Here is a 17,104-nt window from a genome sequence, read left to right as displayed (position 1 = left end):
CCAATATCCCCCATGGCAGCAACACGTATAATTTAATACATTTAGCATCTTCGAGGCTTTCTGTGCACACTTTTATTCAGTATTTGTTTCTCACTCTAATCTTTCACCAAAATGCTTCATCAATGTTGATATCCTCCATATACTTTTTAAGTTAACTTAACGTTGTAGGTTCAGATGAGCAAAAGTATATTAAAGTTACAGTAGTTTTCAGCAAACAATTGAAGCGCAGGATTAAAGATTTTCATTTTTTGAAAGAAGATAAAAGTGGCAGTGAGAGATAGGGATAGAACAATGGAAGCTCAGAATTAACAGCTGATAACTTGCTCACTTATTATGATAATCAAATCAATGTTTCATGAGAAGCATGCTGCAAGACTGAGCTTTTCTTTATGATGATAGTAGGTAATTAGAAAACTACAAAAAAAAACAAGAGTTCTAACCATATGTGCAGGCAGTAAATAAATCTACTACAACCGATAGAAGAATCGGCCAGATTCAGGAGGCAAATTTCCATTTAGTTTTACATAAGTAAAATTTAGATTTTAAAAAAAACAGGTGATCAATCTCAGGGCATGGGTGGCAGATTGTCTTCTCACCCTACTCAAGCCTGACAAATTTACTGTAAATACAATGCAATGGAAAACCCAAGCTTACCCATTGAACTGTGTAGAAAATTTATATATCAATATGATTACCTGTAGAAATTTACAGCTGTTGTTTTGTGCTGTCTTCTAAACAGGACAGTTAAAGTTTGAGACAAAAATCCCAAAATCTAGAATGCTTGAAGGCCCATTAGTTGCATCATGTTGCTTGCGAAAGGACAAGTAATTGAATATTTGCAGATTTGTTACGTATTAGAAACTAGAAATAAAAGTTGCGATTACTGAAGAGGTTTATAATTAAATAAATAAGCTTCATTATGCAAGATCCACAAGCAAACCTATTTTGGACTTCATGTTCTTTATCCTTTTGCTGCTTCAACTCCCTTAATGCTTCTCTGTGCCTTTTCTCTGCTTTCTCTGTGTTTACAGCTGCCTGTTTTGAGTGAGCTTTCAAATCTGGTTCCTGAAATCAGAAGGAGACATGCATATTAAAAAGTGAAAAGATTATTTCACTATCATTAGGTGAACATAGTTTGAAAGTGAGGAACCTGACTGTATGTTAAGGAATCACTGTTCATTTTTAGACCTATAGTTGTAACTAGAATTTTTTTATAAGTCTACAAATACAGCTGACAGGCAAAGTCAACAAAATTGTAAAGGTGCTCGAACTAGTCACATCTGAAGTAGCCAGATAATCTGTATCTGAGAAGATTAGAATTTTTTTTAAAATCATAAAAGCTAAAAATAAAGAGAGTGGTTTATGCCAGTGGCCTAAAACCATGCGATGGAATGTTGGAGAACTTATGCTCAAACAACATCCAAAGCAAAACAGTGAAGATCAAGGATGTGATGCTCAAGATTTTAGTAATCTAAGATTATGAGATGAAGGAGAAATATTTCTGTGGGGTTGCACTCAAACAGTAATGTATTTTTATTTTTGCAAAGCATAGTCTGTAGTCCTGATCATGTACTATGAAAATGTGTTAGCGCTGGAAAAGCACCACAGGTCAGGCAGCATCCTGAGCAGGAGAGTCACGTTTCGGGCATAAACCCCTTCATCAGGAATCACTTTACGACTCTGATCTCCAGCATCTGCAATCATCACTTCTCTCTTTTATTATGGATATCTAAATGGTTAACTTCACATTAAAACAGCCAGTTTTGAATTTCATATTTAAAGATTTCATTTTTAGCACACAAACATAGTACAAGTTTACTTCCTAAACATTTAATTAGTTACAATGACGTAACAGTACCTTGTAATTCTGGTCACATAGGAAGAGTGGGTAAAAAATTGCAGAAATGCGCAACAGGTTTTTAATTTCATAGGTACAGTAGGTGAGAAAAAAAGGACATTAGGTGATAAAAAATATCCAAGGAGTGGACAGAATTGCAACAGCCCAGAAATGAGATTATAATTAGAGACGACAGACAGACAGAATTCCTATAATAGATAGGAACTGGGGTCTAAATGGAGCAAGTAGAGAAATTGTTAGTTACAAGAAGAATCACTAGCCAGTTTTGGAACCACTGCCTAAAATAGTAACAGAAATTACAAAATATAGTTGCTAAAAGCATGAGATGGATTCAAGAATTTAACAGTTCACTCAAGAATATTGACAGGCTAGACTTGACTGTTCTGGAAAAGTCTGGAGAAGCAAATTAACAAACAACTTTACAATTATAAAAGGAGAGGCTCGAGGGAAGAACGGAACTAGGGAAACAAGTATCAGGTACAGATTAGTTACCGCTAAATTCAATGGAGAATTCAGAAGAAACGTCTTTGTCCACAGCTGCTAGAAAATGAAACTATTTATCACAAGTTGATGAGACAAGTAGCACGGATGCATACAACAGGAAGTTGTGTGAATACAAGGGAGGAAAAGGTACAGAGATTATGTTGATGGGAAGAAGAGATCCATGGACCTTTATAGTGCCAGTTTAGGAGTGGTAGATTTGATGCAACCGTATTAACAGAATTAAATCAAAATGCAAATAGTAATATTATAGAGAAGGTCAATCAATGGATACAGACTTGGCATGGATATTATCTCCGATTCTTTATACGTAGAAAAGAGTCAATTTTTGCCACGGAGGTGCTGGTGTTGGTGGTGGACAAAGTAAAACGTCACACTACAACAGGTTGATTTGGAGTGCAAGCCCTTCATCAGGTACAGCAACAGAGCAGCACACACACACCCAGAGTTTTAAGTTTGCTCACTGAACTAGTAGGCATGTTCTCAAGTTTCATCACTGTCTGCAGGAAACCAACACATACAGACCAGATACTCAACTACAGGAGCAATCATCCAAATACCCACAAACTGAGCTGCATCAGGGCATTATTTAAAACAGGCCACAACACACTGCAGCACCCAGGAACTACGAGCAGAAGAAAAATATCTATGCAGCATATTCAAGAACGGGTACCCAATAAGCACAGCCCACCAATTCTTAAACAACAAACCCAAACAAGGCGACACAACACACCGAGACTCTAGCCACACTATCATACAAAGACAAAGACAAAGACAAAGGAGATAATGACCAGACCCCTCTGTCCTCTTGGCATCACGGTAGCCCACAAGTCTACCAACACTGTAAAAGCAACCGATGAACCTAAAAGGACCCTGTACCAACAACCAGCAGAACAAATGTCATATACAAAATACCCTGTGAAGACTGCAACAAACACTACATTGGGCAGATGGGCAGGAAACACTAGGAACGGACCACAAAAGGAAAATTACCAACTATCACTAGTATCTTACACACAGATGAAGAAGGACACCACTTCGACTGTGACAGCACATCCATCCTAGGACAGGTTAAACAGAGACATGCACCAGAATTCATAGAGGCCCGGTATTCAAACCAGAACTCCTTCAATAAACATCAATTCGGAACTCCATTTACCAACCTCTGAGAAAAAGAGCTGGAAATGATATCACCAATCTTAACAGACCAAGACACAAATAGCAAGTGGGACAGAATATCAGCACTTAATTGGAGGCTCACTGATGATGTTACCTAGCATGGTGACAAAATGTCAGAGAACAAACCTACCAACTCAACAAGCAAACTTACAAACTGAACTACAATTCTTTTCAAAAATCATAGATGCAGAGTTTATAGGCGGAGATCAAAGGATACAACATAGCGCACATGCCGGGGCAGGGTGAGAGAACCAATTCAAGGCAAGATGATGCTGTCATCTTACAGAAAAAAAAGGAAAATTTCAGAGGCTGAACTGTGAGGTGGGGTGGCCTGTAGCACAACAACATGAGCCCAAGATCACTGAGGTTCCCACCCTTGATGGAGATGTGTATATCCAAAAATGAGACTGATTGAGGCATAATACTAGCTAGGTCTGATCGTGGGATGATATTGCTATGTAATCATTTCAGTGATTCATCGCTATGATCCAAAAGAAGAAACTGTAGTCGACATATCTAGTGTATAGTGTTGGTCAGAGGACCTGCACAAAAGAAGTCTTGCTCGAATTTGTGCCATTCAAGTGCTGGCATACTGGGGTGCAAATTTGGTCTCCATGGCTGTTGTGTGTCTAGATGAAGAGCTGGTGGTCGAAAGGTGAAGACATTGTGGTTGAGTATTAAGCATGGAGTTGGAGGATGGTGTCTGAAAACTAGCAGCTGTTGGTATTGAGTATTGAAGTTTTTGCAGCAATGTAGTCATCATGGGAGGTGCTGGCATAGAGTGCCAAAATGTCCATTGTGATGAGGAATGCTCCTGGTTCGATAGGTCCATGGGAGCCAAGTTTCTGTAAGAAATCTGTTATGTTGTGACAGAAGCTGGAGGTTCCTTGTACAATGGGTTTCAAGATGCCCAAGACATAGCCAGAAGTGTTCTCATAGATTCCAACTGCCTGATACGACAAGATGTTCAGGTGTGTCGGTTTAGTGTTTTTCCAGAAGGCAGTCGAAGTATGCTACAAGCGAAGTACGTGGATGAGAGTGCATAAGATACTCTGACCAACCTGTTAAGCTGATGGATGCATTCTTTGGTTGGATCGGCAGGTAGTTGTATTATTCCTGGTTGATCAGTTGTCGATATACTACTTGGCTGTAGTCCGTTCTATTTTGTATAATCATGATTCCTCCTTTGATGGCAATGTTGTAATCAGTCTTGAGAGCATGGATGACGTTCTGCACAACCTGGCGAGTGCAGCTGATGAATCTGGCATTAACACATCTCTCAACAACTTAACCACACGTCAAGCCTAGGGCATCAGAGAGATCTGATTCAGCCGTAGGGATGTACAACATGGAAACAGACCTGTCAGTCCAAATCATCCATGCCAAGCACGTATCCTAAATTAATCTAATCCCATTTGCCACAATTGGCCGATATGCGTCTCAACCCTTCCTATTCATATACCCATCAAGATGCCTTTTTAAATAATGCAATTGTACCAGCCTCCACCAGTTCCTCTGGCAGCTCATTTCACAAACACATGACCCTTGGGTCACTTTTAAATTATCCCCTTCTCACACAAAACCTAGGCCTTCTAGTTTTAGACACCCACAACAGGGAAAAACCCCTATCCAGGCCGCTCATGATTTTATAAATCTTTATAAAAGGTCACCCCTCTGCCTAAAACCATCAAACTCAGGCAGCATCCTTATAAATCTTTTCTGAACCCTTCTAAGCTTCATAACATTTTTCCGATAGGAGGGAAACCAGAATTGCACACAATATTCCAAACGTGGCTGACACAATGTCCTGTACAGCCACAACATGACCGTACCACTCCTATACTCAATGCACTAACCAATAAAAGGAAAGCAAACCAATTATCCTACCTACATGTGACTCCATTTTCAAGAAACTATGAACCTGCATGCCAAGGTTCAGCAACACGGTTGGCGGCACGGTGGCACAGTGGTTAGCACTGCTGCCTCACAGCGCCTGTAGACCCGGGTTCAATTCCCGACTCAGGCGACTGACTGTGTGGAGTTTGCACGTTCTCCCCATGTCTGCGTGGGTTTCCTCCGGGTGCTCCGGTTTCCTCCCACAGTCCAAAGATGTGCGGGTCAGGTGAATTGGCCATGCTAAATTGCCCGTAGTGTTAGGTAAGGGGTATGGGTGGGTTGCGCTTCGGCGGGTCGGTGTGGACTTGTTGGGCCGAAGGGCCTGTTTCCACACTGTAAGTCTAATCTAATCTAATCTAAACACTACCCAGGATCTTACCATTAAGTGCATAGGCCCTCCTCTCTGATTTGCCTTTCCAAAATCTAAATTAAAGTCCATCTGCCACTCCTCAGCCTGTTGTCACATCTGATCCAGATCCCATTGTACCTGAAGGTAACCTTCTTGGTTGTCCATTACACCTCCAATTTTGAGGTCATCTGTAAAATTACCAACTGTATCTCCTAAGTTCACACCAAATAATTCATTAAATTATGAAAAGCAGTGGACCCTTGTCAAAAAGCAATGAGTCTTGTGGCACACTGGACACAGGTTTACAGTCTGAAAAGCATCCCTTCACCACCACCCTCCCGCCTCTCACTTTCAAGCCAGTTCTTTATCCAAGCTCGTTCTTCTTGTATTCCATGTGATCCAACCTTGTTAACCATGAGTCTACCATGTCGAATGCCTTACTGAAGTCCACATCAACTGCTCTGCCCTAAATCAATTCTGAGTTTTTTTTGAAGACGTAACAATCAAATTAGTGAGACGTGATTTCCCACACACAAAGTCACGTTGGTTATTCCTAATCACTCCTTGCCATTCCAAATACATTTGAATCCTGTCCTTCAGGAATCCCTCCAATAACTTGTCCAGTGCTGATATCAGGCTCACCAATGGACAGTTCCTCACTTTTCCTTACAACCTTTCCTAAATAGTGCCACCATGCTGGCCAATCTAGAGTCTTCCAGAACTTCAACTGTGAACATCAATGATACAAATATCTCAGCAAGAGACCCAGCAATCACTCCTCTAGCTTCCCACAGGGTACACCAGATCAGGTCCTCGGGATTTATTCACCTTTATGTGTATTAAGACTTCCAGCATCTCCTCCTCCATGGTAGGACATTTTCTTCCAAGATATCACCATCTATTTCCCCACATTCTATACCTTTCTTATCCTTCTCTACAGTAAACACTGATACAAAGTACTCGTTTAGTATCGCCCCCATCTTCTGTGGTTCCACACATAGGCCACCTTTGAGGGGTCCTATTCACTCCCGAGTTATCCTTTTGTCTGTAACAAATTTATAAAATCCCTTCGGATTATCCTTAATGCAATTTGTCAAAGCTAGCTCACGTCCACTTTTTGCCTTCCTGTTTTCTCTGTTAAGAATACTCCTACTTCTTTTATACTCTAAGGATTCACTCGATCTATCCTGTCTATACCGGACATATGCTTCCTTCTTTTTCTTAACCAAACCCTCAATTTCTTTAGTCATCAAGCATTCCCTATACCTACCAGCCTTTGCTTTCATCCTAATAGGAACATACTTTCTCTGGAGTCTTCTTATCTCATTTTTGAAGGTTTCCCTTTTTGTAGCCATCTGTTTATTTGTGAACAACTTTTGAAAGTTTTGCCTAATATTGTCAAAATTAGCCTTCCTCCTATTTAGAACTTGGACTTTTATATATTATCTATCCTTTGCCATCACGATTTTAAAAAGGAGAGAATTATGGATACTGGCCCCAAAGTGCTCCCCCACTGATAATTCAGTCACTTGTCCTGCCTTATTTCCTAAGAGTTGTTCAAGTTTTGCATCTTCTCTAATAGGTACATCCACATACTGAAAACAATGTTTTTGCACACACTTAACACTACAGCAATCCTAGTCTATGTTCGGAAAGTTAAAATCCCTGACCAAAACCACCCACAAGTGGGCTGATGTTGTGCCATATCATTTGCCCTTCACTCCTCCCTAGAACATCTTGATACCAACAACAGCTACGTAAGAATCCTACTCTGACTGCAGTTCAGCCTTCAATACGATTACTCCCTTAAGAGTGATTACTAAACTTAGTGATCTCAGATTAAGCCCCACTCTCTGCAACTGGATTCTCAGTTTCCTGACCACAGGCCACATCTGGTGAAGACTGGGGACAACATTTCATCCTCACTAAACACTACTGGAAAAGCACAACAACTTCTCTTCTTTCTTAGGCAGCTGAAGAAATTTGACATGACAGCAAATACCCTTGAAAATTTTAATAGGTGCACCTTCAAGAGCATTCTGTCTGGATGTTACAGAGAGTGGTGAACTCGACCCGGACAATCACAAAGGCCAACCTCCCATCTATAGAATCTGTCTACCAAGCCCACTGCCAAGGAAAGGCCGCCAGCATTCTTAAAGATCCATTCCCACTCTGGCTACATTTTACTACAACCTCTACCATCGGGGAGAAGGTACAGAAGCCTGAACACAACCACCAGTTGGTTTTGAAACAGTTTCTACTCTACTGTTGTTAGAATACTAAATGGGCTCTAAAACACTTAACATTCACCTGTACCTGTGTTTTTGTTTTTGCCACTGTTTACCCATTATTTATTATGTGTGCTACTTAACTCTGATCTGCCTGTATTGCTCACAAGACAAAGCATTTCACTGTGCCTTGTACACTTGATAATAAATTCTATGCAGTACAGATGACCCCACCACACTATTCAGCATCTGTAAAACATTCTTTAACTTTCTTGTTTTTACAGCATCACCTTGATAAATTGTTATGATCTCTACATTAATTAATTTGTACAGTTTTGAATTACTTATTACAATCTCTCGCATGCGTACTCTCTCAAAAGCACGCACACACAAATTTATGGGGTGGATCATTTCCATAAAGACCATAAGACATTGGAACAGAAATTAGGCCATTCAGCTCAGAGTTTGCTCTGCTATTCAATCATGGCTGTTAACTTCTCAAGAGAACGAAAGTCAGGACTGCAGATACTGGAGATTGAAAGTGTGTGGGGTGCTGGAAAAGGACAGCAGGTCAGCGTCAATTCCAATTACAACAGGGACAGAACCCCCATCCTCTCTCCACCCCCTCCCCCAAACAAACACCCCAGTCCTCACCTCCCACCCCACTAACCTCAGCATACATTGCATCATCCTCTGCCACATGCAAACTGACCCCATCATTGAGGATATATTTCCCTCCCCACCCCATCTGCATTCCAGAGAGACCATTCCCTCTGCAACTCCTGCGTCAGAACCATACACACTCCGACTCCCAGCACATTCCCTTGTCACCACTGGGAGTGTAAAGCCTGTGCCCACACCTCCCCAACTCACCTCCATCCAAGGCCTCACAGAATCTTTCCACATCTGAAATTTACTTTTACTTCCACACGTCATCTACTGTATCCGTTGCACCCGATGAGGCCTCCTCCACATCAGGGAGATAGGACACTAACTCGAAGATCGTTTTAGAGAACATCTCTGGGACATCCGCACCAACCAACCCTACCACCCCATGGCTAAATATTTTAACTTCACCTTCCACTCCACCAAGGACATGCAGGCCTCCACCATCATCTAACCCTTCCCACCTAACACTTGGAGGAAGAATGCCTCATCTTCCACATTGGGACCCTGCAACCACATGGGCAGTGAAGACAAGGAGGACCCTATACTACTGAGGGATAGAGTGTTGAAATTACTATAGTCACATATTAATTAAATGAAATAACTGAACAAAAGTATTTACTCACATTTTCTTTAGCTTGTCTATGTCCTTCACCCACTGCCTTCAAACCAGAGAGGTAAAGCTTTTCTAGAGACTGAGCTTTTTCCATTTGTGCCATCTGCCATTCAGCCCTCAACTCATTTGCTAGTTGCTCAAGCTGTTGATTACGACGATGTTTTATCTCCTCTCGGATCTGCACAGCAATAGAACGCTCCTGCTCTCTGACCTGCAAAGTAACAAGAAAATGTCTAAAGAACAGAAATACTCTCAACCTTGGCTACTGTATTTGCTTTTTGTACAGTTTTTAAACACCCTTATTGTTTCACATTATTCTAGTTTGCAGAAAATTAGAAAATAATGGTAGCATTAGAATTTAATATACTGACTACCAATAGGAAGTAATAAACTTGCATGTCACCTTTGACTTTTTGAAAATTAACCAAAATATTTTTGAGGCAGAGTTACCAATGCCCACTTTCCAAATCATAGATATTTAACTAGAGGGAAGCTTGCAGGTCACACTCCCAGTGTGCCTGTTGCCCTTCCAAGGGCAGACAGAACCTATTGAGTTTTTGCCAAGTTACATTGCATTTCGATTCTGTAAAGCCTGCGATGGACATAGATCTTTAAAAAAACCTTTAATTGGGTTGTTACAAAAGTAGATGTCTGACCATGTGTTGCTGGACATGGTCAGGCAGCATCCAAAGAGCAGGAGAATTGACATTTCGGGCAGGATCCCTTCTTCAGGAATGGCTCATGCCCGAAACATCGATTCTCCTGCTCTTTGGATGCTGCCTGACCTGCTGAGCTTTTCCAGCAACACATTTTCAGCTCTGATCTCCAGCATCTGCAGTCCTCACTTTCTCCTCCTAGATGTCTGACCATACCTGCTTTATTCTTAACCTTCGTCTTCTCTCATGCTCTTCTTTTATCAAAAACGCCTCTTCATTTGGACTAAGACGAAGACCACTCAATTTAACCACTTTTCGTTTCATCCTTCCTGGATCTGTAAGGACCGATTTAGAAAATAAATCATTCAAATATCTTCCAAGTTGCACAATGACAGCAGACCGGAAATTTTAAGTTCAAGCGCCAACTATTCCACAAAAATGTAATAACATCTTCGATCAAGAAAATACAATTCTGCTGAGTCTCTACCCTACCTCGACACCAACCCTCCCCCCCTCTCTCTGCCCAAACTCCAGCCACCCATCAGAATCCTCTTCTATCCCACCTTCCATCGCAATGCCCTTTGCTTTAATCTACTGCCGGTCGTATTTCCTCTCCTGCACACCACCCTCTGTCCCACCCCCATCTCACAATTTCATCAAGTTTTCCGAACCCTCAGCAATAATATCAAAGTTTTGTTAGAAATCCAAAACAGAACGAAGGCAGAGTTAACCAGGAGCTGCGCACGTACACATTTTAAGGAATAGTATATTTGTTAACAGGATTAAAAACTAAATGCTATTGCTCTTTGGGAGACATTTCTCCCCGCTGTACTTTAAAAACAACCGAACCAAACAATTTCACACACATGCGATCGGTAAAGAAGTGTTTCTAGTCCTCCAATTTACCTAAACTTCGGACGGGGCTGCTAATTTACCGTTCACGACTCAGCTAGCGCAGCAAAGGAGTGCAAACTCCTCCAGTTCTGAACCCACCACGAAAGGCCACGTTACTCAGACCAACCAACGGTTTCACCAACAGCGTGAGGCGGACATTTAACAACGAACTGCGTTCTCTGACATCACTTCCGCGATTCAAACTCAGCATCAACCAACCGGAGTCGGCGCGAGCAACGAAACAACAGAGAGCCTCAGATCCAGCTCGGCAACACCATCTTGAACTGTCCTACCTATACGTCTTCCTTCCCAGTATCCACTCCACCCTCTACCTTTTTAACTCTGATCTCCAGCATCTGCAGTCCTCACTTTCTCCACAAAGGACCCAGATCACTAACGATCGAGGGACAGGGTCATAGAAGGTCATTGACTCGATAGCGGGCCAGGAGGAGGGCTCAGCTCACTGGCTATGCAGAGAAGGTCAGAGAGAGGACCTGGTTCAGAGTGCGATCAGGACCTAAATCATTGACTACGGAGAAGAGAGGGTCACAGGGAGAACTGACTTCACCGACAATAGAGAGAAAAGAAAGAATCAGAGAGTGGACGCGAGAACCAGAGGGAAGACCCCGATCACTGACTACACAGAGAATAGGGACAGAGAGAACACAAATGGCTCACAGGGAGAATCCACATCATTAACCACAGAGAAAAACAGCGTCAAAAAGTGTAGTGCTGGAAAAACACAGCAGGTCAGGCAACATCCGAGGAACAGGAGAGAGCAGGAATGGGGTGGGAGTGGAGGTGTCAAGGGGGCTGAGAGATAAATGGGCTGGGGGAGGGTAGCTTGGAAGGTGGTAGATGAAGGTGTGGGGTGATGGTGATAGGTTAGAGCAGAAGGAGAAGTGGACAGGTGAGAAGGAAGAAGAACAATTAGGACAGTTCAAGAGGATGGTGCTGAGTTCCAGAACAGTTCAGAGAACATCTCCAAGACACACACACTCAACAACCCCACTGCCTTGTGGCCAACCACTTCAACTCCCCCTCCCACTCCACCAAGAACATGCAAGATCTGGGGCTCATCCACTGCCAAATCCAAGCCACCTGAAATCTGAGGAAGAAGACCTCATCTTCCACCTTTGGACCCTCCAACCACATGGCATCAATGTCGATTTCACCTCTTTCTTCATTTCCCCACCCCTCAGATCCAACTCGGCAACACCATCTTGAACTGTCCTACCTATACGTCTTCCTTCCCAGTATCCACTCCACCCTCTACCTTTTTAACTCTGATCTCCAGCATCTGCAGTCCTCACTTTCTCCACAAAGAAAAACAGTCCAGATCATAAAGGGAGATAGATCAACAGTCGATAGAGATCACAGATTTAGACCATCAGGGTTACTGAGAGAATGCAAGAGAAAGTCATGAGTTAAAGACAACAGAGAGAGACAATTAAGACCATAGGGTGGAACAATCCAATTACACAGAGATGAAGGCAATTCATTTCAGATTAGCTAAGTCAGCCATTTCAGAGCACAGGCAATTGAAGCAATGCAGATCGCAGCATACATGCCATCCACAGTTTAAGGACACGGGGTGAGCCATTTTGGACTGAGTTGGGAAAAATCTCTTCACCCAGAGAGTCATGAGCCTGTGGAGTTCTCTGCCAGAGAAAGCTATTGAGGCCAAAATGTTGGGTGTTTTGACAGAAGGGTTAGTTATGGTTCTTGGTGCTAATGGATTCAAAGGATATGTGGAGAAAGCAGGAACGGGGTGCTGAGTTGAGTGATCATCATGATCACATTGAATGGCATAGCAGGCTTTAAGGGTCAATGGCGTACATCTGCTTCTATTCTCTTTCTATACAGAGACAACTTAGATCATTGACCTCTGGCGTAAACAAAACAGATCATAAAGGACATGGAAAAGAGTCCATTTTGTTTAGAAAAGAGTCATTCAGTCCAATTCATCCATGCCGACCAGATATCCTAAACTGATCTAGTCTCATTGCCAGCATTTGGCACATATCCTTCTAAACCCTTCCGATTCAAATACCTATCCAGATGCATTTTAAATGTTGTAATTGTACAAGCCTTCACCACTTACTCCATTAGTTCATTGCATACACAAACTAACTTCTGCATGAAATAGTTGCCATTCAAGTCTCTTTTAAATCTTTCACCTTAAACCTATGCTGTCTAGTTTTGGACTCCCCTAACCTGGGAAAAATACCTTGGCTATTCACCCTATCTGTTCCCTTCATGATTTTATAAATTCCTATAAAATCAGACCTCAGCATCTGATGGTCTAGGGAAACAGCCCCAGCGTATTCAGCCACTTCCTCTTGCTCAACCCACTAATCCCAGCAATGTCCTTCTTAATCTTTTCTGAACTCTTTCAAATTTAACAACATCTTTTCTGTAACAGGCTTCCAGTTCAAAATCACCCTTTTCCAGCCAATTTTTATTCCAGTGGCTAGCTCCTTCTGTATTCTATGTGATCTGACGTTGCAAAACAGTCTACCATGCAGAACCTTGCCGAACGCTTTACTGAAATCCATGCAGAAAATGTCTACTGCTCTGTCTTCATCAATCTTCTTTGTCACTTCTTAAAAAAACTCGATCAAGTTAGTGACACATAAAAAACCATGTTGACTATCCCTAAACAGTCCTTGCTTTCCTAATGCATGTAAATTATGTCCCTCAGAATCCCCTCCAACAACTTATCCATCACTGACATCAGACTCACCAGTCTGTAGTTCCCTGGCTTTTTCTTACCACCTTTTTTAAATAATGGCAGCACATTAGCCACACTTCAGTCTTTCAGCATCTCTCCTATGGCTATTGACGATACAAACATCTCAGCAAGGGATTCAGCAATCTCCTTCCTAGCTTCCCACAGGTGTTTTGGGTCATCAGATCCTAAGGATTTATCTACCTGTATGCATTTTATCATATTTAGCACCTCCTCTTCTGTACTATGGACACCTTTCAATACATTACTATTTATTTCTCCAAGTTCCATAGCTTCCATATTCTTGTCCACAGTAAATATTGACACAATATTAGCCATGATTGAATGGCGGAGTGGACTCGATGGGCTGAATGGCCTTACTTCCACTCCTAGGTCTTATGGTCTTATAATATTTATTTAGTATCTCACACGTCTTCTGTGGATCCACACACAGACAGTCCCATGGTTTTGTAAGGGGCCCTATTGTCTCCCTAGTTACTCTTTTGCCATGAATGTATTTGTGGAATCTCAGGGTTCTCCTTAACCCTATTCGTCAAAGCTATCTCATATCCCTATTTTGTCCTACTGATTTCCATGGTAGCTATGCTACTACTGCTCTTATACTTCTCTAGAGATTCTCAACCCAGGCATCTATACCTGACCAATGCCTCTTCATTTTTCTTTTTCTTGACAAAAACCTCAATTTCTCTATTTATCCAACATACCTTTCATGTACTAGCCTTGCCCTTCAACAACAGGAACGTACTGTCTCTGAACTCTTGTTATCTCATTTTTGAAGCTTTTCCACTTGCCAAACATCCCTTTACCTGAAAACAGCCTCTCTCAATTAACTGTTGAAAGTTCCTGCCTAATACCATCAAAATTGGCATTACTTCAATTTAGAACTTTAACTTTTAGATCAGGTTTATCCTCTTGCACACCAATTTTATAACTAATCCTAATCCTAACCCTAGCTTCCATGTCCTTAACCACCATAAATATCAAAGCCAACTCTCTAACCAAAAAAAAGGACTCTGTGGTGTGTTGATATGGCAAGGATTTTTTTTATTGTGTGATTGGTAAAAACTTTTATTTCCATTTTTACTTATCTAAGTTAAGACTAAGTTAACTTTAAGATTAAAAATGGCAGGAGATCCCGTGTTACGCTCCTCATACTCAATGTGGGCGCTCAGGGACAAAGCTGATGTCCCTGACTCCTTCAAGTGCAGGAAGTGTGCCAACTGCAGCTTTTGTTAGACCACATGACAGCACTGGAGCTGCGCATGGACTCACTTTGTAGCATACATGATGCTGAGGGGGTCGTAGATAGCACATTTAGTGAATTGGTCACATAGCAGATTAGGATTGCCGAGGGAGAAGGGGAAAGGGTGACCAAAAGCCAGAGAAATGGGCTGAGAAGTGGCAGATGGATTTTAATTCAGATAAATGCGAGGTGCTGCATTTTGGGAAAGCAAATCTTAGCAGGACTTATACACTTAATGGTAGGGTCCAAGGGAGTGTTGCTGAACAAAGAGACCTTGGAGTGCAGGTTCATAGCTCCTTGAAAGTGGAGTCGCAGGTAGACAGGATAGTGAAGAAGGCATTTGGTATGCTTTCCTTTATTGGTCAGAGTATTGAGTACAGGAGTTGGGAGGTCATGTTGCGGCTGTAGAGGACATTGGTTAGGCCACTGTTGGAATATTGTGTGCAATTCTGATCTCCTTCCTGTCGGAAAGATGTTGTGAAACTTGAAAGGGTTCAGAAAAGATTGACAAGGATGTTGCCAGGGCTGGAGGATCTGAGCTACAGGGAGAGGCTGAACAGGCTGGGGCTGTTTTCCCCGGAGCGTTGGAGGCTGAGGGGTGACCTTTTAGAGGTTTACAAAATAATGAGGGGCATGGATAGGATAAATAGATAAAGTATTTTCCCTGGGGTCGGGGAGTCCTATGTAGGGCATAGGTTTAGGGTGAGAGGGAAAATATACAAAAGAGACCAAAGGGGCAACATTTTCACACAGAAGGTAGTACGTGTATGGAATGAGCTGCCAGAGGATGTGGTGGAGGCTGGTACAATTACAGCATTTAAGAGGCATTTGGAAGGGTATATGAATAGGAAGGATTTGGAGGGATATGGGCTGGGTGCTGGCAGGTGGGACAAGATTGGGTTGGGATATCTGATCGGCATGGATGGGTTGGACCGAAGGGTCGGTTTCCATGCTGTACATCTCTATGACTCTATGAGAAAGAGCAGGAACGCAGTGCCGGTGTCCGTTGCGGTCATCTCCTTCCAAAACAAGTATACCATTTGGGATATTGTTGGGGGAAGATGGCTCACCAGGGGAAGGCAGCAGTAGCCAGATTCATGGCACCATGGCTGGCTCTGCTGTACAGAAAGGTGGGAAAAATAGTGGAATGGCAATAGTCATAGGGGATTCAATTGTAAGGGGAGTAGATAGGTGGTTCTGTGTTCAAAAACGAGACTCCCGAATGGTATTTACCTCCCAGGTGCATGGGGCAGGGATGTCTCAGATCGGCTGCAGAATATTCTGAAGAGGGAAAGTGAATAGCCAGCTGTCATGGTGCATGTAGGCATCAATGATAAAAAAAACGAATGAGATCCTATAAGCAGAACTTAGGAAGTTAGGTGCCAAGCTAAAAAGTAGGATCTCAAAGTAGGTAGTTATCTCAGGATTGCTACCAGTGCCACATGATAGTCAGAGTAGAAATGAAAGAATAGGCAGGATGAATGCATAACTTGAGAGATGGTGCAGGAAGGAGGGGTTTAGATCTTTGGGACATTGGGACCGGTTTTGGGGGAGGTGGGAGTATTACAAATTAGACGGTCTACATCTGGGCTGGACTGGAACCAATGTCCTTGGGGGACCTTTTGCAAATGTTGTTGGGGAAGGTTTAAACTAATGTGGCAGAGGGATGGAAACCAAATAAGGAGGTTAGTGGATAGTAAGGAACCAGACAATAAAGTCAGCGTGACTAAGGATAAGTGTAGGCAGGGAGCAGATGATGAACGTAAAAGGACTGGTGGTCTGAGGTGCATTTGTGTTAAGGCAAGAAGTGTAAGTAAGGTAGATGAATTTAAGGCTTGAATTAGTACCTGGGAGTATGCTGTTACTGCTATTCCTGAGACTTTGTTGAGGAAAGGGCATGATTGGCAACTAAATATCCCAGGATATCAACATTTCAGGCAGGATAGAGAGGGAGGTAAAACGGGTGGAGGAGTTGCATTACTAGTCAGAGGGGATATCACAGCTGTGATGAAGGATGGCACTATGGAGGACTCAAGCAGTGAGGCAATATGGGCAGAGCTTAGAAATAGGAAGGGTGCGGTAACAATGTTGGGGCTGTCCTATAGACCTCCCAGCAGCGAGCGTGAGATAGAGGTACAAATATGTTGACAGATTATGGAAAGATGTAGGAGCGACAGGGTGCTGGTGGTAGGAAATTTTAATTTTCCCAACACTGATGGGGATGTACTTAGTGTTAAAGGTCAAGATGGAGAAGAATTTGTAAGGA

At 42.4% G+C, this 17,104-nt stretch overlaps 1 protein-coding gene across 1 annotated transcript in view; it reads right to left on the bottom strand.

Moving 5' to 3' along the window:
* cep295 (centrosomal protein 295) overlaps positions 1 to 11,054 on the bottom strand; it is a 188,566-nt gene extending 177,512 nt beyond the window's left edge. Inside the window, exons 1-4 of the mRNA XM_060826944.1 lie at positions 10,943 to 11,054; positions 10,166 to 10,284; positions 9,304 to 9,504; positions 941 to 1,065 (exon numbers count right to left, since the gene is read on the bottom strand). Coding sequence (XP_060682927.1) covers positions 941 to 1,065; positions 9,304 to 9,504; positions 10,166 to 10,284; positions 10,943 to 11,054 — 557 coding nt within the window. The remainder of the gene's footprint in view (positions 1 to 940; positions 1,066 to 9,303; positions 9,505 to 10,165; positions 10,285 to 10,942) is intronic.
* Between the last annotated feature and the right edge of the window lie 6,050 nt (positions 11,055 to 17,104).

Source organism: Hemiscyllium ocellatum, chromosome 6, assembly GCF_020745735.1.
Source record: "Hemiscyllium ocellatum isolate sHemOce1 chromosome 6, sHemOce1.pat.X.cur, whole genome shotgun sequence".
NCBI classification, from domain to species: domain Eukaryota; kingdom Metazoa; phylum Chordata; class Chondrichthyes; order Orectolobiformes; family Hemiscylliidae; genus Hemiscyllium; species Hemiscyllium ocellatum.
This window is presented reverse-complemented; position numbering and strand designations above follow the sequence as displayed.